We start from the raw sequence: 26,613 nt of genomic DNA on the forward strand, positions 1-26,613 counted from the left end.
TAAAAAAAAATAAAAAAAAATAAAAAAATCCTGATTTTAAAATTTCCGGAGAGAGAAAATCCATTACAACATTTGGTAATTTGTTGCAGGCCAATATACAATCCAAAAATCTATTTGGCAGGACTAATTTCTTAAGAGTTTGAGATAAAAATTAGACTACCATCTGCACTGAGACCTGTGTTCCACTAAAAAGTTGCTAGGACTTTTGGGGTAGCTATTCAGCATTTCAGTTGAAAAGGCAAACCACCAAGGTGGGGCACCCTTGCTCTATAGCCTTCTCAAGGCCAAATGAAAAAAAACAAAAAAAAGGGGACGGGGGCAGAAATTGGACACTCAAGACAGTAAAAATAATTGTGGACATGATGCATCACAAATTGGTTAATAGCATATCTGTTATACAAGTGGCACTGAGGCTCACATCTCCATAAAATACCTTGCTAGATCGCAAGGCAGGAGGCAACACCAATCAGGCAGCCAGCCTCTGCTTGTGCAACATTACAGACTAGCTCTTGAAGGGCTGGCACAATGCTGTAATGTCCCAAGAGTTGATGTTACTGAAATAAAACAATAAATGGCATGAAGAATTGCATCTATCAGTAAAAAAGAAAGATCCCAGAAAGATTAAAGAGGTAAAAATGCAAGCTATGAATATACAGAACTTGTATCCAGACCACAGACCAATGCTTACAGGAATAACCAGAGAAGAATTAGAAACCTAGGGTATGTCTACTCCCTACCATCATAAAAAAAATATGAACTAGAAAGAATACTAGAAAATATTGAGCTTGGATATGTTGATCTGTTTTTCTTCATCTGTGTGTCTGAAGGCTGATATGATGAACAGTCCCTTTGAAATTCCACAGATCTATTTATCACTATATAATATGCTATACCAGCAACACATACAAGCCTCTCCAAAAATGCAAATGCAATTCTAAAGTATTTATATTATAAAGCTGGATCATTAAAACATAGTAATTATGTCAGTGACCATAGCTACAATAAAAGTCACAAAACCACTCCTGCTTCAGAGCATTCAAGGATGAGTACCAGCTGAGCCTAGAAAGATATTTTCCACCTTCCCCTAAAAGACGAGGTATTTTCATGTTGTCAAGACTCAGCATTTCCAGAACGCACAATAACTCCCCCTGAATTACAAACTGGAGAATACTTTTAACTGCTGAATTGTTTACTTGGTGGAGTAAGATGGTCAGAAGATTTTGGGGGGAGAAGAGTAAAGTTGATGAGAAAAAGGCAGGAGAAAAGAGCTGTGGTTAACAGTTTAGTGATGGGAAATAGGACCTTGTCTTCTGGTGACTGTCATTTGAAAGATGATTATGTGGTTCATGCCTACATTTTTTCACCTCCTTCATTTTATCATACATCTGGGTCTGCAGTGCTATGTCCATAACATAAATAAAAGAAGTGTGATTAAAAGCCTAATAAAGCTAAGTGGAAGGGTACCAATAACAAGAGACTTTCCCCTGGACATTTTGCTTTTTTTGTTTATTACTAAAATCTCTCTTGTATTTCATTATTACTTGGCAAACAGGCATGGAACCAGCATCATCATGTAGAAGCTAAAAAACAAAGAAACTTGTGATCTTAACACATTCAGTTACTGGGTGCTTGGATTGGGAGTCAACATGCCATCCACTTCAAGAATCCCTCTAGCCTTGACCTTTCAAGGATCTACAGCTAGTAGAAACTGTACACACCAACAGGTAACTCAAGTACCATTTTAAGAAAAAGTAGGAGCAATCTCTTCTCAAAAATTAAGATTACCTGAAACTGTATAGGGATTCCCCACAATTATTCAGCTTCCATTACAGCTAGTGCCAAGTTTAGTTAATCCACTTCTGATATGTAGCAGCAATGAGGTATATGGTATTTGACACAGGAACCTTCATCTCTACAGTTAATTATCATCTACTAATAATTAAGAATTCAAAGTTTACTCTAATGCACAGCACTACAGTTGATATTGTTCTACATTGCAGAATTTCAAATTCTGCAGAATTCCCACTTTTCAACATTGTTTCTTGTGCAAATACAATCTATCACTGTATTAGCACTTCGATCAACTTTATTTTTTATGATATTGGAGAATGTGTTTCATGCTGGGCTGATTTTTTTTTTTCTTAAACTATCCTTCAAGTTATTTTGGCACTATAAATTAAACTGATTGCAAATATAGAAGAAAACGAGGGGTCATTTGTAAACAGTTTTAAAGGACATCATTTCTGCTCTAACATCTATAAATATGACATTCCCTTAAAATGTTGCAACTACGTTAAAAATTTAAAAAAATGTATTATACATGCCAGGAACAAAAATATTTCTGTAGCATTTTGAGGGGAGGGGGATATTTTTAGCATTCTGACACTATTTATATTAGGTCTAATTCAGCCACCAATAAAGATACAAACATTAAAAAGGTGTCCTTTAAGCTTCCCTTTAAGGCATCTACCATAATGATATAATTTGCTGTGGACATCATTAAAATGTAAAGTTAATGAGGATTCAGCTCAAAACAGAAGAAATGTAGCCTATTTTCAGGAAAAACTTCTAACACTGCAATCAGAGGGAAAACCTCTTTGATGTCTCTTTGTCTCTTCTCATTAATTTTCTTTTGGTATAAAAAAACAAAGGCTGTTTAAACTAAAAATGCACAGAAGTTTAAACATGATAATTATAGTCAAGCTGCAATGAGGTCATTAGGTTTTTAAAAGTTTGAAATAAACAAGAATGAGATAAATGACTATTTTAAAATGTGTCAATTCTACTTAAATTGTCCATATGAAACCCACCATATTCCAAGGAGTTACTCTAAGTATGGAACTTCTTATAGATGACCGAAGTTTGGTCTACACTATAGATCTATGTCAGGGCCAACATTAGACTTGCTGAGACCCAGGGCTGAAGCTAAGGCCCAAGTTCCACCTCTACCCAAGGCAGCGGAGCTCGGTCTGTAGCCTCCTCTCCTGGGAAGCTGTAGTAACTTTATTGTCAGAAGGTGGTCACTGAGCAATGAAATTTGAGAACCCCTGGCTTAGAGTGTCTTCACTGAAGCGCTACAGAGGTGCAGCTACACCGATGCAGTATTTTAAATATACACTTGCCCTTAATCAAAACAGACCTAATCCAATGACTGAATCTATTGTAAAGCAAACCAGTATGAGTGCACGAGAATAAAAATCTCTGGATTTACTTTACTGCTGGATACTATGTTTCCTAATGAGTACAAAACTATATCAACGAATTGTCTTAGGGGCCACAGAAGCACAGAACAAGAAGACAGGAACTATGGACTAACACTCAATCTTTATCTTATCAGATTGTACCTAATGTTGCAATACATTAAAAAAAATCCCACCCCATTCTTTGACATTTGTAAATGCTGCCTCTATATACAATGAGATGAGATGAAGTCAGAGCATCAGTTCATAGTTCTTGTCATAACTGTGATTTTATATGCATTTATGGATATAAGTTATGGGCATTTATTTTTCTACTTAAATCGTTTTAAGTATGTTTAATAGAAACCTCTTCAGAGCAAACAGGCATGAGTGAATGACCAAAAGGCAAATGGACTGAACAAAATAAAAGCAGATATTACTTAAGGTGCAACTGGAGGACAAGTTTAAAGGATAGTCTCATTCTTAATGCGGAAGAACGAAGACAGCATAAGCAACATTCATAGCTCATTTCCTCTTTACACAAAAGGAATGACCAAAAAAAAGTACATAAAAGTTCCACAGCATTAGAAGCATTTAGCCAGTGTGGCCAATAAAACCCACACTCTATTAGGTGCACAAACTTTTTTTTCTAATTAAATCTATCCTACTCTTTGTTCAAATAAAAAGCTTTAGCTATTTGCAGATGTGGTATGTCATTTACAAAGTTATATTTGGTCAAAGCAGCGTATTGGTAATATGCCCATGGAAATTAAGCAGTTAGAAAACAAAATACACACACTATAAAGACTTGAATAAAAACAGTAACCAACACTTACTAGCTGGAGGATTAAACCTACTAGACAGAGGTAGATAGGGAGGCGAGGGGAGCGGGACAGAGAGAATAGTAGGGAGAGTTTGACCAGCACTGTACAGAGGCAATGATTTGGAGAGAAACCCAGCCCTCCTGTAGCATCCAACTCCTGGCATGGTGCAGGGATTGCTATCAGAATGCTGTACCTGAACCAGGTATAGAGTTTCTCTTTCATATCAGCCTGTAGCTAACAGATGCCAAATCTGAAGCTCCACCTTATCCAGCTGCTGGAAGACAGGAGCTTTCTGTCTCTTCCATTGCCTCACTTCCCTGCAGAAACCTGGAGGCTGGCAGGGTGCACAGACTTCCATTATTCTACCTTTTCACCTAGTCTCCTGCCCACTGAGATGGGAGTCAGTGGAAGTCTCTGCCCTTTCACCAACTTTTAGGGGACCCTTTTCCCATGCCTCCCCCAAAAGCAAAAAATGAATAACTCCAGTACCTGTCTCTGCAGCTGCTCACATAATTCCAAGCGTTAGCAGCATGGAATTCATATGATTCATGAGTTTTTTCTCCTGACCAGATAATCTAAACAAAAAATGGATAAATCCTATTTATTTCATGCTGCTTCTGGGAAGACCTAAGTGCAGCAGCAGAGAAAGAACAACATGACAATCTACAGACTCGGGAAGACAACTGCATTGGTTTACATTTAGTTCACATTTGGAAAATTATCTTAAACAAGGGTGAGAAACTATTTAAGATTTTCTTTTAATAAAAAAGCAGCTAAAAAATGGTTGCTTAGTCCCCCACATTAACCACAAAATTCTTCCCACTGGGTGAGTGAATTTTTCAAATCCTGCTTAAATACAAATGAATTGAATTTAAAAAAGGTAAAAATTAACTAACTCATGGAAAACTGGCCATCCGAACTGGGGTAATTCTGAAAACAATTCTCTTCAACAAGAACATCCTACTATAAACATTCTTCTTAAACAGCCCTATAAATTGCTTGAAACAATTTTGGTTAAAAAAAACATAAAAAGACTAAGGGAAATCCCCTGGAAAAAAATTCCAAACCATTTTAACATTTAATGAAAATAGCCTGTTATAGGCTACCCTCAGGACAGGATGTGAAACTCACTGCCATGAAAGAAATCCCATTTAAAATAAGTATCTAGTACAACATTTTAACTGGAAGTATTTGAATGATCTATTCTTTTACCTGATGCATCCAACAAACTATGTCTCAGGAAGCTATTTCAAAAATCCTTCCAGTCAGTTGTCAGACAAAATTATTTTTAATACAAAATAAATCCTCAATGATTTTTAGCAATCGCCAAAGAACCAAATCTAGTTGAGCCAAGTTCTGCCTACTGTGTACTGTATAAACCCCCAAAACAAGCTATCATCTTTAACTAAGTCAAGAAATTTCTCCAAGTACATTTCTCTAAAGATAAATACTTTATTTGGAGCCTTGAAGCAACACACGTCATATAATTTCTTGTTAGATTAAAATTAAAATGTATTGTAAGACCAAAAAGAATGAACCAGACAGAGAAGCTGTCAGAGATATGTATCATTATATGGAATTACTCTGAATAACACAGGATAATTTGTTGTACAAGTACATTAGGAAACAGTTTGAGGAGCATAATTAAAGCTTCGTAAAAAACTGCTCCCCTGTTATTACTGAAAAAAAAGTAGAGAGAAAGAGAAAAATATGGGAATTTGCAATTCACAAAGTATTATCAGAAATCACAAAGTAAATATCCCTGACCTGTTGTCATTTACTTCATTTAATTTACTAAGGTGTTTTTATTCCCTTTCAGAGATAATGAAATGTGAGTATATATTTAAAAAGCTTGTGTCTCTCCTATCATAAGAGACAAGAAAATGTTTTAAGGTATTGGCTTTGTGACCAAATTAGGCCCCAGTCCTACAACTGACTCCACTTGGACGCATCCCTGCACCTGTGCTGAGCCTCACTGAAGTCAGGAAAAAATCTGCACCTTTGTCTCTGACCATCTGTTCAGCACATACATGTGGGGAATTCATTTCATAGTGCTGCATAAAAAGTACAGCCAGCTCTGGTTAGATAAACTAGAACTTCCCTTGATGTCAACCAGAACATTTTAAGAAGAGCTCAGTATAATATGGCCCAATCCTGCACCTCAAAGCCAATGCAAGTATTGCCACTGGTTTTAATGAGTTCAGAATCATACCCTTTATGATTATGACTAAGACCTTGTCTCTGACAAGTTAAATTACATTGGAGCCAAAGACCCCAATGGAAATGTCTATATACCATTTTCCATGCAAAAGCAATACACCACACCCAGGAAAAAGTCAACTAAGGAATTAAATCTGGAATTTAATTGGCCAGGCTCATGCACGTGTGTGCTGTTTACTCAATCTGTAGTTGGAGAGAATGTTTGTTCCAAATGTCTTACAAAATTCAGCCATACTTTTCTCCACCAAAATCTGCTTCAGGAGTCATTCCTACTTATTTCTGAAACTATTTCAAGAGGTATACAAGATAAAAAATATTCTTTAGATTATCTATTAGAAATATCTTCAGATTATTTAGAATCTGTTCCCAGGTGCAGCAAACATTCTATGTGCCCATATATGCATTCTGTACAACTACACAGGTATTTCGAAATCGCTGTTTAAAAAAGGGAAGTAGCCATGGCATTTTAGATGCTTCCCAGTAAGAGAATTCCACTAGGTCTCACATTTTAGACTACAAATATTATAAGATGCCCCTTTAGTCACTCTGTTATAGGACCTCTGCAGAAAATGTGAATTAGCAATTAACCTTTTTAATTAATTTTAAATAAGTTTATACCATTCACAAATCAACTCAAGGAGCATGCAGGATGTACAGTGACATTCTTAGGTTTTTGGACACTAGATCAAACAGGAACATCATCTATCATACAGGGAAAGTGTCCTAGGCCACGGGTGGCCAACCTGAGCCTGGAAAGGAGCCAGAATTTACCAAGGTACATTGCCAAACAGCCACAGTAATATGTCAGAAGCCCCCCATCCACTCTCCCCGCCCCACTCCCAGCGCCTCCTACCCACCAGCAGCCCCACTGATCAATGCCTCCCTACCCTCCCCACAGGGGTTGAGGAGTGAGCACCCCAGGCACATTGGAAAGTTGACATCTGTAGCTCCAGCCCTGGAGTTGATGTCTATACTAGGAGCAGCATATTAACTTCTGAAGAGCCGCATGTGGCTCGGAGCCATAGGTTGGCCACCCCTGTCCTAGGCGATAGGCATCATCATGGTGAACACTTCTAGGAAAATCTATTTATTGGACACTACTAAAAATGGAAACAACAGATAGCAAAGTAATTAAGAATTGGAAATGGAAGAAATGAATTGAATCACTACACTGTAAATTTCTGGGAGAAAAAGTCTTGAACAGAGAAGAAGTAGTTACTAAGTTCAAAGCATCCTCGTGTATTAGTAAAATTTTCCTTATTCAGCCACTTTGATTGCACGACAGAGAAAAGGTTATTCAGACATGCAGTGGCTGCAAATAAAGTAAGCTGTGCTTTCTACCAATAGTTCATTAAGTCATAGCAGTGAGATAGCATTAGAACAAAACTACTGAATAGAACACTTTTACCACCAGATTGTCCTCTGCAGTGGAAGTTTATATGAAGTCCCAGACCCTTATGGGAGCACTTCCACTCCAACAAACAGAAAAGGGAGCAGGGTCTGCCAGCTATCTCTACTGTGGCTTCACGCTACATCACATCAGGGCTAAATTCTTATGAATTCAGTTTGATTCAACTGAACCCTAAAATATAAATAAGATTTTTGACTTTGCCACATTTGATTCAAAATAGACCAGACCAGCTCATTTGTACCCACCTCCTCTTCTGGACATTAGCTTGCACCACCTCTCCAACTCCCTTTCTAAGCCGTTCCTCATACATTGACTCTACACTCCTGCTTCCTAAGAAAAAATGAAACCAAACAGTTTAAATAAAATGGGAACGAACCCTAAACTGACAAGAAGCATGCCTAACCCTAAGCAAGCCAAGCAATCTGTTCTTCTGTTGCAGTCTCACTTCAACATGGGTCACCAATCTAATATTTTGTTTGCACATTCTATAATTTAGTTCTTGATCTTCTTAGAAGTCAATGGAAAGTTTGCCACTGAGTTAATTTTGGAGCAGTACTGGACCCTTTTGACCGTAGGTCTATGTTGGGACATCGTCTTATAGATCTTTTAAGTGTCTTGCATCTCTACAGAACTACAATAATCTGAAAGACAGTTACTCATTTAAGTAATAGGGCTACATTTAACAAAATTCCTTTTAACTGATATTTTAGTTCAAGACTAAGTAGTTATTTAGGCTGACATTTTTCAAAGGAGCTGAAGCTGGGATTCAGTGAATCCCACTGAAATTCAATGGGAGTTGAGTGCCTAACATCCATAGGCCCCTTTCAAAAATCTCAGTTTTAATATATAAATCCTCTGTCACAAAATCCAAAATGTTGCCTTAACATTCTCATGTCACTGTAAGAATTATTTTTTCATCTTTTCCTTATACATATGTATTGAAATATTCAGTAAAAATACACATTTAAGGAAGACCCAGCTCCAGACACCTTTGCCTATTCTCTTCAACAATCTTCTACAGATTGAGACAGTAGTATTTACTTTAATTTTTGGAAGGAAGACAATTAAAAAAAAAAAGAAGAATAGAGCTCCCTGAGGGGACTTAAAAGTAAAAACTGCATGTGACCAGTTTAATTATCTAAAGGATGCATCTACAGTATTCCATCGGTTTGCCACTGAAACTGGAGACATCACCCTCCAACTGTTAGTGGTGAGAGAGGGTTGAAAGGATTTAAAACAGGCTTAGATCTTGGTCTATTTTTGTCACTCCGTATGAGGAAGAGATACAGAATACCTAGAACTCAATTGTTCTTTATATGAAGGGAGTTTCCTACTGGCTCCTATTCTTCTGCCATCTCTATTGGAAAGAATTTCTCTAGACTAAGTGCAATAACCATCTCTGCTCCACTTTGCAAGAGGATCACAGCCAACACATATTGACAAATGTTTCAAAAATTGTGTGTGTCTGGGCTGAAAAGTAAACTTAAGATGTAGTTAAATGTCTTTCTTTCTAAAAAGAGTTAGATCTGCTAAACATATCATTACAAGAACGACACTGTCAAATCTAGGCAATAATATTAGGCTTTAGGCATCATTAATAGACCTTAAAAATTGAGTTTCCATCTGAAAGCAGATATTAGAATCCTCTTCCCAGCAGTTCAGACACCACCCTTTGAAATTCTGAAGGGTTAATTTACCAAAATTAGATTGTTAAGGCAAAGCACAGTACAAAAATCCTTTGTTCATGTGTTTGTATTCATTTTACCTCACCCCTCCATTCCCACCCCAATGATGTGATTTAGTTGACTCCAAGGGCTACAAGCATAAAATCATGAGCGCTGTGGAGAAAGTGAATAAGGAAAAGTGATTTACTTATTCTCATAGTATAAGAACTAGGGGCCACCAAATGAAATTAATTAGCAGCCCATTTAAAATAAATAATAGGAAGTTCTTCTTCATACAGCGCACAGTAAACCTGTGGCACTCCTTGCCTGAGGAGGTTGTGAAGGCTAGGACTATAACAGGGTTTAAAAGAGAACTGGATAAATTCATGGAGGTTAAGCCCATTAGCCAGGATGGATAAGGAATGGTGTCCCTAGCCTCTGTTTGTCAGAGGGTGGAGATGGATGGCAGGAGAGAGACCACTTGATCATTGCCTGTTAGGTTCACTCCCTCTGGGGCACCTGGCACTGGCCATTGTCAGTAGACAGGTTACTGGGGTGGATGGACCTTTGGTCTGACCCAATATGGCCATTCTTATGTTCTTAGCATGTTCACAGATTCAGAATCTGTTTGGGCATTTAAGGAATATAGTACAAGAGTTCGTGATTAAACTATGTTTCATCACCGTTGCTCATGGCATCACTAAATTGAATTTCATCACACTCTTGCCCTTAGTTATAATTCAGCATATCGTGTATGAAATTCAGAAAGACTTAGGCATAATCTTGTCTCTGGTAGCTGGCACATTTTGTCATGTTCACTGTTGATGAAATATTAAAAATCCTTAATTCTTTTTAAGCTGATAACTTAATTTATAACTTAGACAACCTTGCCTTCAGCCTCTAATCCACATTCCAAAAAAAATATACCTGCATTTTTGCCCTGAAAAAAGTCAGACAAGATGGGGAGAGAACAATGTCATCCCAGGATCTTTTATAACTGCACTAATATCCAACTATTTCAATTATGTTCTCCAGTTCTCTATTTGAAATGGCTCACTGTCTAAGACAAAAACCATCAGGAACAGAAAATCATCTGGACTTTTTCCTGAGTCATTTTTACATTTTTCCAAGTTTGTTTCAATTGCTTTTAAAAATTAGTGCTCTGCACAGAACTTAACTATTGACATAAATCCCAAACAGATCATACACAGACTTTCTAAGATCCAAAATTTCCATAAAAAGAAATTTTATAGAAAGCACCAGTGGACCCACAGATGGACAAAGGTAACAGTCATCACTGCAACACTGCTTACAATATTGAGCAAGACAGCATAATCACTATTCTTAATCTGCAGGGAGTCTACTTTAAAGTCATTAGTTCATTGTTTCTTTTTCATCTGAATGACTCTAATTAAAGTTCTTTACCAGTTACAGAATTCTCTACAGTGAGATATAACAGCTGACTTCAGATGCATTAAGCTTAAAGCAAAAATTAACACTCATTAACAAGATTACCTGTTGTGATTAAATAAGCACAAACAAAAAAATCTGTTTGCAAATTTTGTGAATGAGCATGATACTAGAGTTTAAAATCATACCCTTAAATTAAATCTTATTTTCCACCAAATAATACACCCTTTTGACTCTGTTCAAAATAAAACCCGTTTGAAGTTATTACAATACAACCCCTTAAACTCATTAACATGTAGTTAATTGCAACACGTGCTTCATCAAACCCTTAATGCGTAAATCTTAATCAAATGCTGAAATGTCATCATGAACAATGTCTAACTTGAACCTCTCAAAAATTCTTAAAAAAAAAACAAAAAAAAAAACGAAACCACTGATCCTTCCCTTTAAACTGAAAGAAATCTATAAAAACTGGGGGCTAGTGACTATCAATAACTTGTCTAAACCACTAAAAAAAAAAAAAATCACCCTCCTAAAAAGTTTCAATTTAGCAGTTAATTTCAACCTGCAGTTAAAAAGACACTAGCTGTCAGTTCTCTCACCCTACTCTATCCTGAAAAGAAAAACTGACAGATCACAGGAGCCTGCCTTTGTAAACCAATTCAGGAACTTTCATGCTTCTTATTTGTTAGGTTAAAGGTTAAATTGCTGACCTGTGCCCTCCTGCTTAGCAGCCTTTCCCTTTTTCTGTAAAGCTTTATTTTTGGGCTGTATTTACATGGATTAGTCTCTTTTCACACTTAGAAGGAATCTGTTCACAGCCAAAGCCTTAGTTCTGGTGGTACAAAAAGCAGCCACAATTATTCAGCACCAGACAATGACCATATTGTGTATTTACAAAAAAACCCACCTCAGCCATGGCAAGTTCTGTTCTTGCTGCACAAAACAATAGAAGAAAAATCTTATCAAACATTCAAGAGAAAGCAAACAAAGCAGGCCCACTGTGAACTTGATGAAGATGTCAAGCTCCTTTTAAAAAAGATATAAACCAACAAAAGGGTTTTTTCTTGTAAAGTCTTGTGAGTGAGATTTTTTTCTATGCTGAGTTTCCCTTTCTGGTTAAAAATACCCAGTACTAATATACCAACAGCCAACTATGGAATACTTCTGTCTATAACCTTTTTCAGGCAACACAGCTAAAAAGATACAAGAAAAGACTGGCAACAACTGTTCCCTTCCTACAAAACTAACATGCAGAAGTGCCAAGCATGCATTTCTATAACTGTATTGCAATACTCTGATCATTGCTTTTTATTAAATCTAGCATAAACAGCTAAAGAATGTATGCATGAATAATGAATAGTAAACAGGAATTTGTATGATAGTCTGCAAATTTGATCCTTACTGATTTATTTTTTAATTGGTGAAAGCTTCATTTTTTTAGTTTAAGATGAGCCAGGCACTTCAGTTAAACTCCACATCCCATCTGGCACTTTACTTGATCCAAAAGGTATATACAGGGTTGGGGACACTGGTTTATTGGGAACAATTTTGAGGATTTCAGTCCCAGGTGAGTGAAGAAGGGAGTAATACCTCAGCCACATTCTTTGTCAAAGGCCTAATAACCCTTTATAATTATTTTGCTGGTATCGCAATAGAAAGCAGTCCAACAAGAATAAACACTGAAGATGAAGAAGAAAACACTGAGGAGAGTCATAGCTGCAAACGCACTCCCTCTCTACTCAGGTTTGCCTAATTTTCCAGAGCCCTGTTCTAGGAAGTTATGCACCTTGATACAGCATCAGGGAGTCAGAAGGGCACAAACTTGGGCACCAGGATTAGAGCACAATATGAAAAATAAATATAAAATAACAGCAATTTTGTTTATGTCATAAATGAGTTTAAAACCTGCATTGTTGATTAAGCACTGAAATCAAATGTTTACTACATAGTGTTATGCCAAGCAGCCTTGATATTTCTTTAGGTATTAAAATTTAATGTGATTGTCACAAGTAACCCTGGAACTCAAATATATAAGGCTTACAGACATGTGCATCATGAAGATTTATCTCTCATCCTTGCTGCTACTGAGTTAATTATCTTCTATATTCAAAATTTCATATGGTTTAACATGGCATTACTGTGTGTGCTAAAATTTCAGTATATGATAGAGGAATATAGCAGCACCTCAGATTGAGTTGCAAGATGCTTGTGTGTCCATTATACAGAGTTCTTACTTTGTACTTGTACAAGTTCTTTTATGGAAACAGTGGCAACTGCAAAGTGCTTCTAAGACTGGAGCACATTATAGCATCTCTCCGTTGAGCTAAGGACTTTGATTATTTTAAGTTATAACATTTGTGATCTACTGAGAAAATAAAGATGTTACTACACAAGGCCAGAACATAAAAAGTAAAATAGGAAGTACTTAAACTACTCACCAGGTTCTAGTAGGAACAAGATTAGAGGTACATGCTACACTCAGAGCCAATTCAAATGCAAATGATGTCCTTTCTCTCAAATAATAATAAACTCCCTCAGAGTTAATAGTTTCCCTCTAAGATTTATCTCCTTTTTCAACTTAGTGGTATGTTTTGGAGAAAAGAAAGAAACACATGGTGAGGCTTAGAGCAAGGCCCTTTAAATTCTTTATCATAAAAGAAGCAGTATAAACTACATTTCCTTTCCTAATCCAGCGAACATTTGTTAAACTCTAGCACACTTACCACTTTGTCCATGCTATCATATTTAGGTTTCTAACTTACCATACTTTTAAAAAAAAAAGAAAGATTTCTTTAGTTGTACTAAACCATTCTAGCTTTTTCCTTGAACACACAGCAAGAATTTATGCTACACTCACAAAAAAAGATGAAAGATGAGGTCCTTGGAGAGAAAGACCTTTTGACACACTGCATGGTAAAGTTAAGGATTCAACATACTTTTGTAATATCTGCTTTGGTGAGAACACACAAAACTCTATACAAAAGCATATTATACCCTCCTACATGGGGCGGGGGAACAGCACGGGGGGAGATGGTACTTTTGTGAGCTTTTACTTTCAAATGTTCATACTTTAGAGACAGTTTGGATCAGTTACTTTACACTAACAAATGTACTTTTTCTATACTCTTAGTATAAGAGTTGTACTTAAATTCTCTTCACTTCCCCTTCTAATGAGACAGGATCTTTGGCACAGGTCTTAGAAAGATCCCTGAATGTCTGTAATAGCTTATCTCTGGAATATGACACAAAGCAGTTTTCTTTATGAAAAATAAAGAGAATTTCTTGACACTGGAAAAGAGGCTATACAACCAATAAGTTTGTTTTTGCACTCTTAATTCAGTGCAGTATGTACTGGTAACAATTGTCTTAAATTTTCTGTAGATTGTACAAATATAAACTAAAACAGTTCAATAAAATATTTCTGTAATATTTTATTTTTAGTGTTCATTCTCACCATTTATTTTATGTCACATATCCGAGGTTCAAAAATACAAAAAACAATTTCAATATATTGTAATTAAAGTAAATTTGACACACAGAAGGCTGTTTTCCTTAGTAATTTGTCTGTTGGTCATGTTACATACACTACAACATACTGGAATTGGGCAGCTTTCACATTCTCAGCTTCCCCATGTATTTGTTCTTTGTTTTGAGTTTGCGTTCAGTAGGCTCAAAGTTTAGTCAAAAGGCTGAATGACTACTGTGTTAATGACAGCACGGGTCCTTTTCTGCTTTCAAACTCCACCTGCACACTTTCATTTCATATAATTTTGATTATTATGAGGTCAGTACAGCATATTAGCTCTCCTTTGAAGGTGAAGGCTTCCCTGAGTTCATACAAAGCATTTGACCCCTTCTTTCAATTTAAGAAAAGGAAATGCAATTTAACAAGACATTAGCACGTGGATTTTAAAATAATAAAGAATAAGGCAACTTATTGCTAGTTTGTTCCCAGTTCATCCACTGTACATAGGTACTGCAATGAATAAAATATCACACACCAGAGATACAGACTGCAATACCCAAGCATAACTGACTGAGTTAAAATGCGAATGGATAGCTTTAATATTGAATGTCCAAAACATTTATCGGTTTAAGAATGATCCAACCATAATCCATCATACCCGTTTGTTATCTGCTTTTCATCTAACTCAGAGAAGGGCAAGGAAAACTTGATCTTTCCAGGTTTAATTCAAGAAACAGTCTACTACTGGTGTGGTTTTGCTTCTTTATTAAGTCAACTTCGTAAAGCATCAACTACACTGGTGCTGGAAGAGAGACAAAATAGACAGTCTCTGTCCCATAGGGCTTGTACATATATGTTTTGACATTGTCTGAGAAAACCATTTAAGACTTTAGATTTGACTTTGATTATAAAACTTATCTTAAACCATGACAACTTCGAGTAGCCTACAGGCAGAGCCTGAAGCACCCAATATGTTGACAGAAGACACAAAAGATGACAGCAGATATAATCTTTAAGATCCTATCAAGTTCTAAAATGTATAGTAATTGTTTTTAAATAGGAATATGCACCCAAGGAAATATCAATTTACCACTCTCTCAATGATGTTCATTTTATATTGCATAACAAAACAATCAAAAGACAAAGACAATGCAATACCGATTTCTTCTGGCCAATGAGTCTTGCTTATTATCCCATGATATATCAGTGTTCATCCAGGTTGCATGTAATTTAATTCCTGAGGCAAGAGTAATTCACAACTCTGTAGCCTCTAAAACAAACATCCTAATCCAAGAAGCTAGCCTTCTTAGCAGCAGCTCAACTTTCACTCCCAAATTAATCATCTTTGGAGAGACATGGCGGTTGAGATAACATCTTTTGTTGGACCAACTTCTGTTGGTGAGAGAGACATGCTTTTCGAGTTTGCACTAGAGTAAGCTCGAAAGCATGTCTCTCTCAACAACAGAAGTTGGTCCAATAAAAGATCTTACGTCATCCACCTTGTGTCTCTAATGTCCTGGGACCAACACGGCTACAACAACTCTTCTTTAGAGAGGCAGAGTCTCTGTTCACATCTGAATGCAAGGCAAAGCAAGAAAAACAGTTAGAATTATAACCTTTCTACTCTTCAATACAAAGACACTGATTCTCTGTACAATGCGGCAGGGCAGAGGGATATACAAACCACTCATAAAAGGTTACCCCGTATCAGATTCTCTTCTGCCATTCACAGTTTAGCTTAGGCACCAGTCTCTCAAGCTACCAAATAAAGTCCTCAATAAAATTGCTGTTGCTATCCTTCTGAATGTCTATCTTAAATGCATCTTTATAAAAACTCTCAATTCATTTGAAATGTGAGAAAGCAAAAGATGATTGAAATTTTGTGTGGAATAAAGAGTTGGCTTTCTAGTCCCGAGCTGCATAATATTAGTAGCATATTTTACTTCAGTTTTATATCTTGGGGGTTCTTCTTAATTTAGAACACTTAGCTAGCTCTCTTCTTCTATGACAACTTTGACTCAATAAAGTAAAAGGTACAGTTTCAAGCCATTGTGTAGTATTTACATGATACCATGAAGAAAAGGATAGTGTTGACTCAACACTTTTGATGTATAAAACCATTTCTAAAAATTTTCCGAGTACTAATGTTTTGGAGTATTTAACCAGGGAACTTCTCTCTCCCTCAATCTTTCCCTAACTTTATTAAATCCATTATGACATTTATTGTAATAAGTAACACTGTGTTACCACTTCAGTTTGAACCCCGGAGAGAAGTACATATTTAGTACAGGCCCTCTGACATCATTCAAAAGCACAGTGGATAATAGAATCCCCACCAGATCACTTCAATACAGTACACTTGCCAAAAAAGTTGCTGACTCTATTCTTCCTGTTCTATTCTGCTGCTGAGAAGGCATCAGCATTTTTATCAACACATGGTAACAACTTCAGAGGAGTGCTATACAGTGGAACTAATAAAAGCAAACCCCTATTAAATTGCATTATTCAAGTATAGAAAGTGTGAAGTCCTGACAAACCCAGTTAAACAAGAATCACAACTGAAAAGCTAAGATAGCACTGGTTACGAGTTCTCATGTAATTCTAGAAAGTAACGTCTTAAAAATTACTACCCATCTTAAATTCATCAAGGACCTGAACCTGCTCCCACTGAAGTCAAGATCAGCCACCAATAGGTCAAGGATGGAAAACTGGTTGGTTAATTGTTTTTCCTTAAATACATATGTCCTTAAAAGCATTATAGCTACCCAAATGTGTGTAGTTGCAAATGAGATTAGTTTGTCTAGTGGTTTTCAGAATGTGCATCCCACACCTCAATTTAGTATCTCAAAAGTTACATAAGTGATTCACTGGGAATTCTACAATTGCCAAAATAAGGTTGATGAATATACAAAAGCACACACATCTTCCTGATACTGACAAGTAAATGGTGGAATTGAATTAAATGCCACAAACGTGGAAGGACAAAAATGTATAAGTCACAGCCACAGAGAATAAATTATAAGCTTTTCCTGGAAGACTATTATTGGTACACAGCAAACATTAAAAGAAATTTTTCACATAAAGAAAAAATAGTTATCTTTTTTCATTTTGCAGATTAGACACTAGAACTGAACAAACCTCAAAACTGAAGGCTTAGTCCTCAGCAGTGCCCAGTAAGGGATGGAAACAGCTGAGAGAGGAGTCATAAAAACTATCTGTAACACCCTCAACCCAGGTCTGGTTCTATAACATCCCTGGAGACACAAAAAAGGGCTGAGGATCTGGCCCAGAAACTGTTTCCTACTTAGTAAACCAAACATCCTCCACATATTTCTCCTTCCATCCAGACCCCAACTCATTGAAAAACTCCAGCCAATAGTCACAGAACCAGGCAAAGCAGGGACTGCTGCACGAGGGGAAGCACATAAAATGGGGCCCAGGACCACTCCTCCCCCCAGCAGGCCCCTGGACCCAGAACTGTGAAGGGGATACCCTCCACACACACACTGGGGAACCTAGTACCCTGGCAGTGTTTCCCATCCCCCTTACCATGTGGCCTTGAGTGAGAACTGCAGAGGAGCCAGCAGGAAACCCCAGCTGGTAGGAAGGGGAGCGGCCAAAGCACTAAAAGCAGGGACCTCTGGACAGTCCAGTCAAAACTAGGATGTTCTGAGAGTGACCTTCCTTGCTCCCTGCTGAGTGGTTGTTTGCTCCAGCTCTCTAACTCTTTCCTTCAGTCTTTACAGCTCAGCTTCACTCCACACCTGCCCCTCCTAACACTCTCTTCCCTTGCCCTCTCCACCACCTCTTTCCTCCCCTTTTTTATTTCCATTTAGCTTATCTCCTCCTAAGTAAACCCACCCTATAAAAAAATAGCTAATAATAATATATGGAGATATACCTATCTCATAGAACTGGAAGGGAAACTCTGAAGGGTCATCAAGTCCAGCCCCCTGCCTTCACTAGCAGGACCAAGTAATGATTTTGCCTCAGATTCCTGGGTGGCCTTCTCAAAGACTGAACTCACAACCCTGGGTTTATCAGCCCAATACTCAAACCACTGAGCTATCCCTCCCACTGTAGAGTTAATGTTTGCTGCCATCACATTGTTCCTCTGCCTGTGTTAGACTCTTTCCTCTACTCTGTGCCTGTCTTGTCTATTCTAGACAATACTATCTTATTGTTTCTCTGTACTCCCTCTAGGGCTGCAAACTTAGTAATATTTAAAAACTCGACACTTCAGAAGGAGTGCCAGAGCATCCTCTGCCCAGCTTCTTCCCCGAGGCTCTGTCCCCATCCACTCTTCTTTGGTTTTCCCTGCACCCAGTTGCTCACTGCTTTTCCCCTCCCATTCCCCTGCCTGGGTCAGAAAGGACTCGCCTGCTTTGCCGGGGCTGGGAACTGAAACTACTCTACACAAGTAGGAAGTGGCCTTGGCTGAGTAGGGGCTCACACCGGTGATGACTCGATGCCTTCCCACCTGTGGTAACCAGACTGTGTGTCTGGTCCCTTTTTCGACCGGGTGTTCCGGTTAAAAACCAGGCGCCTGGCCACGCTAACTCCCCCGTCTTTCTGTATTCATCTATCTCTTGTTCTATACTTAGGTTGTAAGCTTTTTGTTCTGTTTGAACAGAACCCTGGCACAATGAGATTCTGATCCATTACCGGAGTTCCCATGCACTATGATAATAGCTGCTTGCTTTGTCTACTTCATTGTATTTGGTGGAATTTTTTCTTCTTCCACCTTGCACAGCAGAAAAGTCATCTTCTGGTCAGCCATCCTTGTCCCTCAACCTATAATCTCTGGGGAAGAAATCCTGGAGCACAGAAACTTCAGGCCAAATGGTTCCTTCATGCAGTGGGAGTCCTCTCAGAGCTACTGCACCCTTCCGAAATGTGGTACTCTAGGTCTAAAACAACATATTCTGCAGAGTTGTTATATTCTTTCATGCCATAATAGCCTAACGTAAGCAATCATCTCAACTAAATTTCAGTGCACTACTAAAAAGACTGACAGTATTTTTGTTTTTATTAGAGGAGATAAAATAAACATAACATATTCTCTCCCATGCAAACCAAAATATAATACATGTCAAAGTACATGATGAATGCCTTTATAATTATGATGAGTGTTCATCAGCATCTGAGCTAAAACCAGTACATTTATATATTTTTGAACATGGTTGTAACAAGTGTTCCAATATTAAAAGAAAAAAGCAGAGGTTTCTGCCTAGGCTATATGGAACAATCAGAATTTTAGTAGTTAATTGTATACACTTAGCTACTTTAACAGAAGTTCCCAAGTAACAAATGAAAGCACAATGGAACAGATTTTTTTGTAATATGAGTATACTTTTATTTTGAAGTAAAAAATTAAATCCTAAAACTCAGCTTTAAGCAAAACACAGGAGATAGTATATCACTCAATTTTAGATTATTCTGAGTGGAAAACAACAACTGTAAAGAAATTAACACACTTACTCTCTTAGGTTTTCACAAAATTTCAATGCTTTTATTTCTAGACAAAAAGGTCTTTACTGTATTAGTACCCATAAACTTTCATAATCTGATTTTGTGTTCTAGATCAGTGGCTCTCAACCTTTCCAGACTACTGTACCCCTTTCAGGAATCTGATATGTCTTTTGTACCCCCCAAGTTTCACCTCGCTTAAAAACTACTTGCTTACACAATCAGGAATAAAAATACAAGCGTTACAATACATTAAGCAATTTTTCAGTAACACTTTCTCATTTTTACCATATAATTATAAAATAAAATCAATTGGAATATAAATATTATACTTACAATTCAGTATGTAGTACATAGAGCAGTATAAACAAGTCATTGTCTGTATGCAATTTTAGTTTGTACTGAATTCTCTAGTGCTTTTTATGTAGCCTGTTATAAAATTAGTCAAAACTCTACATGAATTGATGTACCCCCTGGAAGACCTCCGAGTCCTCCCAGGGGTACACATACCCCTGGTTGAGACCCACTGAGCTAGGACATACCAATTGTAATTAAATGCTTTATTTTAAAATTCATTTAACATTTTACACATAGCAAGAAACATCTCACCATGTAAACTTTTGGATCAGTACGTTCAGTAAAATGGAGGCTGTTTTTACCACCCCACAAGCAGACACGCTTTCAGTATAACATATCAGTGGCTTTAAAATTTTGCAGCATTTTCTCAAATCCATACCAGCAAAAAACAGATTAAGTTACATAAAAATTATGTCTATTACAAAAGACTAGTCAGTAGCTTTATCATGCAAGACACAGAACATCAAAGAAATTTGTCCCGAAATCAGATGATTTCAGCCCCACTGGGGGAAAAATATATTTGATTACACATCCCTGATAAACTGTTCTTTTTACACTTTATACACACTTAGATTACTAGCTGTTTAGTGTGCCTTTCCAGTCATTCTTTATCATAATAAAACATGTATATACATAGTTCAGTGGTTTGAGCACGGGCCTACTAAACTCAGGGTTGTGAGTTCTGATCCTTGAGGGGGCCATTTAGGGAACTGAGGTAAAAATCTGTCTGGGGATTAATCCTACTTTGAGCAGGGAGTTGGACTAGATGACCTCCTGAGGTCCCTTCCAACCCTAATACTCCATGATTTCTGTTTCATTTAGCATAAAACCACTAAAAAAAACCCATCGTGGATTAAACATGTACTAGAATGGATAAACATGTCAAGAACTTGTCTAGAAAAGGGTAAAAAAAATCTTTTAAATGATGGTGTATGCATTTATAAATTTCTGATTCTATCTGAATCACTTTAAAACTATTTTTAAAGATATCTGGTAGCAGATTAGCGCCACATAATCCCTCCCCCCGCCTTTTTCTTTTTTAAACAATCACTTAAGAAAAGAACAATTTCTGAAGATTTTGCTGGTGCAAACATATCACTATACAAAACAAAAACCAAAATTCAACTCCCACAGAATCACTTTGTTTATAGAACAAAGTGCATACTAAATCCTCCAATTAAAAAACAGTGAAGTAGTTGCAGCATTTTTTAACCCACCTTCCCACAGTAGGAAATTAATCCCTCCAGGGCAATGCAAACAAACTTCAAAGAGAAGATTATACTCAGACACTAGTACTGTACAATATAACGTTTATGATTAAATTTGTTCATATTTTCTGACACTGGAAAAACAGATCAGAAGTGCAGGATGAAATGGCAAATGAAATTTATTTATGTGGATAAATTTAAGTAATGCACATTGGAAAAAATAACCCCAACTATACGTACAATATGATGAGGGCTAATTTAGCTACAAGTAAGGAAAAAGATCTTGGAGTCATCGTGGATAGTTCTCTGAAGATGTCCACGCAGTGTGCAGAGGCCATCAAAAAAGCAAACAGGATGTTAGGAATCATTAAAAAGGGGATAGAGAATAAGACTGAGAATATATTATTGCTCTTATAGAAATCCATGGTACGCCCACATCTCAAATACTGCGTACAGATGTGGTCTCCTCATCTCAACAAAGTTATACTGGCACTAGAACAGGTTCAGAAAAGGGCAACTAAAATGATTAGGGGTTTGGATTGGGTCCCATATGATGAAAGATTAAAGAGGCTAGGACTCTTCAGCTTGGAAAAGAGGAGACTAAGGGGGGATATGATAGAGGTATATAAAATCATGAGTGATGCAGAGAAAGTGGATAAGGAAAAGTTATTTACTTATTCTCATAATATAAGAACTAGGGGTCATCAAATGAAATTAATAGGCAACAGGTTTAAAACAAATACAAGGAAGAAGTTCTTCACACAGCACACAGTCAACTTGCGGAACTCCTTACCTGAGGAGGTTGTGAAGGCTAGGACTATAACAGCATTTAAAAGAGAACTGGATAAATTCATGGTAGTTAAATCCATTAATGGCTATTAGCCAGGATGGGTAAGGAATGGTATCCCAAGCCTCTGTTTGTCAGAGGATGGAGATGGATGGCAGGAGAGAGATCACTTGATCGTTACCTGTTAGGTCCACTCCCTCTGGGGCACCTGGCATTGGTCACTGTCGGTAGACAGGATATTGGGCTAGATGGACCTTTGGTCTGACTCAGTATAGCCGTTCTTACGTTCTTAGGAACAAGTTATAAAATGGAATCCTTGCACTTATGTCAAATGGCAGAGAGAGTGGATTATATAGCAGTAGGACACACCAACACTGTACTCTACTTAAACTCTTTTGGACAGGACAAATAAATGGCAGTAAAAAGAAAAAATGAAAGCTATTTGGTCTTCATGGATTATAATTCATAATTTGGTATTTGTTGATTGGTGGAAACTGGAGATGAGTGGCTTCCTATTGGTACACTCCTAAAAATCCCAGCTTCAGGCTCATCATACTCCACCTAGCTACATGTTTGCTCATGTCTGCTCACTCCAGGAAGGACCTCAAGGAGATGTTACTCCAGGAAGCGTTGACCAATCAGAGCAGCCTGATTTTGACATCTCTCCTTTTCATATCACTTATCAGACGGCCCACCAGAAAATGACTGCATAAACAGAGTGTTATGAACTAGTTCCAAAATTAAGAATTTCAACCTTGGTTTTCCCTGCCTGCTGTCAATCTTTCTTAAGTTTAAGAAAAAATAGTTAAATCATCTAACTGTACTTCTGTGTTTTGGTGATTATAGCATTTTTCTGAAATACTCATGAAATATTATTGCCTGAAGAATACTATGTGGAAAAAACTGCCTGGACTATTTGGACATGAAGTAACATTTGTAATGAAAAGTCACAATCAAACCATTTTACAACTATTTTCTAGGTCTTATTACTTCTTTGAAGGGAAAACATTGGAGGAAGGAAGAGAGTAGACTTGGCCAGTGTATTAACAAATGGAAGGAGAAAGCTGCCTCGTGGGAAATGCTATCCAGAAGGTCTGTAAAACCTTCAATTTCTGCTTACTGTATTACTTGTAACAACAGCAGATAAAAAATGTTCCTAATTTGATGTTTACATTGATGGTGCCATTTTAATCTTCACAACATTCCTGTGAAGTAAACATTATCCCCAGTTTATGAGGCAAACTCAGGCAGAAAAGTTAAAGGACTTGCCCAAGACCATGAAGTGAGTAAAAGGCAGGATTAAAACTCAAGATTTCCTAACTCCTAATCCTATTCTTAAAGTTTTAGAGGATTCAACCTGTAAAAATCAAAGACTAAAAACTGTATACCGTAGTAACATGCTCCCTTAAGTTTTTGGAAAACATTTTAGTGTTTGCATCACTACTGTAGATTATATTATATGATCTCTGAAAAAGTTTTACATAAAAAATAAGTAGAATTCAAATGCAAACTAGTACCTGCTCCAATGCTGCTTGTCCCTGGACAGGTCACTTCAACATACACTTCAAATGTTGTTTCCGGGTTTTGTCTGAAACAGAATGATACATTACACACATTAACAACACTTTCAGAATATGGAGTTGAACAGCCTTGGGGAAAAGCAGCTTTTCAAGTGCACACAGACATTAACAATGGTGACTTCACAAATGTAAAACTTGCCATGCCAGATCTGATCAATGGTTCTTCTCCCAGTACCCAGGTTTTCACAGTGGTCAGTACCTGTATTTTATTGTTTCACACAGCATTTATAAAAGCAAAAAACAGATCATACTGGGCTTGATTTACTCTGCTGTTTTATATAATTAAATGACTAATATATCTTAAGATGTCAATCAGATCACATCTTTCCACCTTACACACAAAGGTGGTATTGGTTTCAACCATTATTTTAAAATGGTGTTTTCAAAAGGTGCCTAAGAAAGTTAAGCAACTAACTCTCATCGAAAAATCAATAGGAATTAACCTACCGCAATTACGTGCCTATCTAAACCTCATTCTTAATATATAACTAGTCTACAGCTGTAGATATTAAAGAAATCGATCCAATGTCTGCCAACCTGAAGGGATTATACTTTAATGGAAAAGGAGAAAAAGATAAAAAACTCTATGCATTTTAAGATAACATTGCAGAGAGCTCTGCTTATTGCTTTGGATTGTAGCACTCCAGTTCTGGGTCATAAGTAGGTGGAGATATACCAAAGCAATTAACTGCAAGTTCTGCTTATTCATCCATTTTACAGAAAAGAAAATCAAATACCTTTTTCACTTAACTAAACTGAAAGCAGAGCACTACACTGAGGGAATGGGGAGAAGTAACCTAAATTCACATTCTGACACTGTGACCTTCAGTTTCAACCCCATGGTACCTATTCAGTCAGCAGAAAAAGCAGAATTCAAGGTGGGAGGGAACTAAGGTCATTTTGTGCAGACATCTCAGAAAACATCTAAAGGAAAGAGGCACATTCAGTACAGTACAGACAGTTAATTACAAAGGTTTTTAAAGAGATAAGAGCAATAATGCAAATTCCTGTTTAATGACCTCTGTTGCCAATGGACTTGCCTTGCCTTCCTGCACCTATCAACGCAGTTACTGTTTAATTATCATAACTGTTTGCTAATCTGCTAATTCTATTTTCAATTTAGCTAAGTGTATCTTTTAGTATTTCAAAAAAGAGTTATAAGTAGCACATAACTGGAGAGAACAATTATACTTTTTTTAAATTGAAAAAGGCAAATTAAAACAAGGAAAAAATGAGGGGAAAAGTATCCATATGCTGGTAAAGAAAGAAGAAAATATGTATTAAAAAAAAAAACACTCAAAGTTCTTTCTCCAACTGGAAAAAAACTGTAAAGGGTGGATATAACAGTCTCTCTGTTCAACTACCAACTACAGCTGCAGTCTGACTAGTAAACAGTGAATTGATAATGTTGAACTAGAACCTTGGCATAGAGTCGGAGAGGGTCTTCATTTAATAATAGTATTTTAAATAGTTTACATAATCCATCACCTCCATGGCATTGGTTCCTACTTGCACTAGGTCCAGAGGGGTAGGGGGGAACCTTATCATCTGAAGGCTGTTTTGTTCTCCATTTCAATTCCATAGATTTGATTAGTTTAATTGGAGTTTAAATGCTGATGTGCTACAGACTGGGCAGAGAATCTTCCTATTTTGTTTGCTAACTTAATACATTGTTAAGAGAATTCACTAACAGGCAAGATTTCAACCCTAAAGGGCTGAAAAGTGTGAAAAACAGAGAGCTGCCAAAAACATGTGAAGTAAAGGCCTGAGGTTAATGGTGCTGCTATCGAATGACAGCCAAATCCCATTACGCATCTAAACATGAGTTCTAGGAAAAGGACACCTGCAATTTCCCAGAGTCTTAATTTCTTATTCATAACAATAAAAAAAATAACCAGATATGACATAAAACATACCTAGCATACATCTTCTATAAAAATTAATGCAAGTGAAATGACCAACTCCCTGTCCACAGCACTGAAAACAGATCTCACAGGGAGCAGGCAAATACCATAACAAGTACTGCAAAAGGAATTAAAAGGTACAATTTTTAAAATTACTTTCCTGAACTTAACTTCCTTTAGCAACTCCAGTGATTGTTTTGACCCAATTAAGGTGGCAGCATCATAGTCTGTACTCTATATCTATTCAATTACCAAAGTAAATCCTATCCCAGAGAGCTTGAGTGCACAACTTTTCTTGGGGACTTTTTGGCAAAAATGCTGTATTGGGTAAGGACTACTTTTCTCTGCCAAATGGGTCCTATTCTCGTACAGATTTCTTTTTGATCTCCAGAGACATCATTAATTCTGTAATTGACTCTTCCATTAATACAACTGCTGTCTCAGATCATGTCCCTATAAAATAGCAACAGATCCAGGCAATAAACAGCCATGTAGATGGAGATTTCATTTTTCATGTCTATTACATTCCATTTCAGAATTATAATGGAGAAATAAATTGGCCTGTTCCTGGAGGCAAACAAACCCTCAACGTCTTCTAGCAGCTATTGTAGGAGATACTCAAGGACTGTTTGAGGAGTAGATTTATAAGTTTTGCATCTGGCAAGAAGAGAGATCATGGAGAAAATATAATAGCCATTTAGAAAAAACTAAAAGAGCTTTATTTGTTTTATGCCACAGCCCCATTTCCAGATTTGCTGCAATCTGATGAATCGTAGATATTCATTTAACAAGCTGCACTCGGCACAGTCTGAATTCATCCTATTTTGACTCAGGCAGGACTTCTGGGAATTGGGTCAAAGAGTTGGCAAGTTGCTGGCATACCACCTAAGACAAAAGACATGGCCATCCATGATAAGAGCAACAAAAATGGACATCAACTAAACCTAATAATGAAGTGTTCTTTAATTTCTATAAACAGACAGCTGCAGCGGCACAGGAGCCAGCAAACAGAGCTGCTAACAGGGGAGTTTCAGTGGGAGTCCTGTTGGAGTAGCAGGTTTTTGTAGTTTGTGGATTGTATTGTGTAGTTTGTGTGTGTGTGTGAGTGTGTGTGAAGGCTGCTAGGGGCTG

General features: G+C 37.2%; 1 protein-coding gene across 9 annotated transcripts in view; it reads right to left on the minus strand.

Moving 5' to 3' along the window:
- The window catches only part of DENND1A (DENN domain containing 1A), a 365,450-nt gene that overhangs the window by 317,052 nt on the left and 21,785 nt on the right, over positions 1-26,613 (minus strand). For all 9 annotated transcript variants that reach the window (XM_032767499.2, XM_032767498.2, XM_032767497.2 and 6 more), the window contains exon 2: positions 23,516-23,586. In XM_032767499.2, coding sequence (XP_032623390.1) covers positions 23,516-23,586 — 71 coding nt within the window. The remainder of the gene's footprint in view (positions 1-23,515; positions 23,587-26,613) is intronic.

The sequence above is a fragment of the Chelonoidis abingdonii genome, chromosome 24, assembly GCF_003597395.2.
Source record: "Chelonoidis abingdonii isolate Lonesome George chromosome 24, CheloAbing_2.0, whole genome shotgun sequence".
Taxonomy (NCBI): Eukaryota; Metazoa; Chordata; order Testudines; family Testudinidae; genus Chelonoidis; species Chelonoidis abingdonii.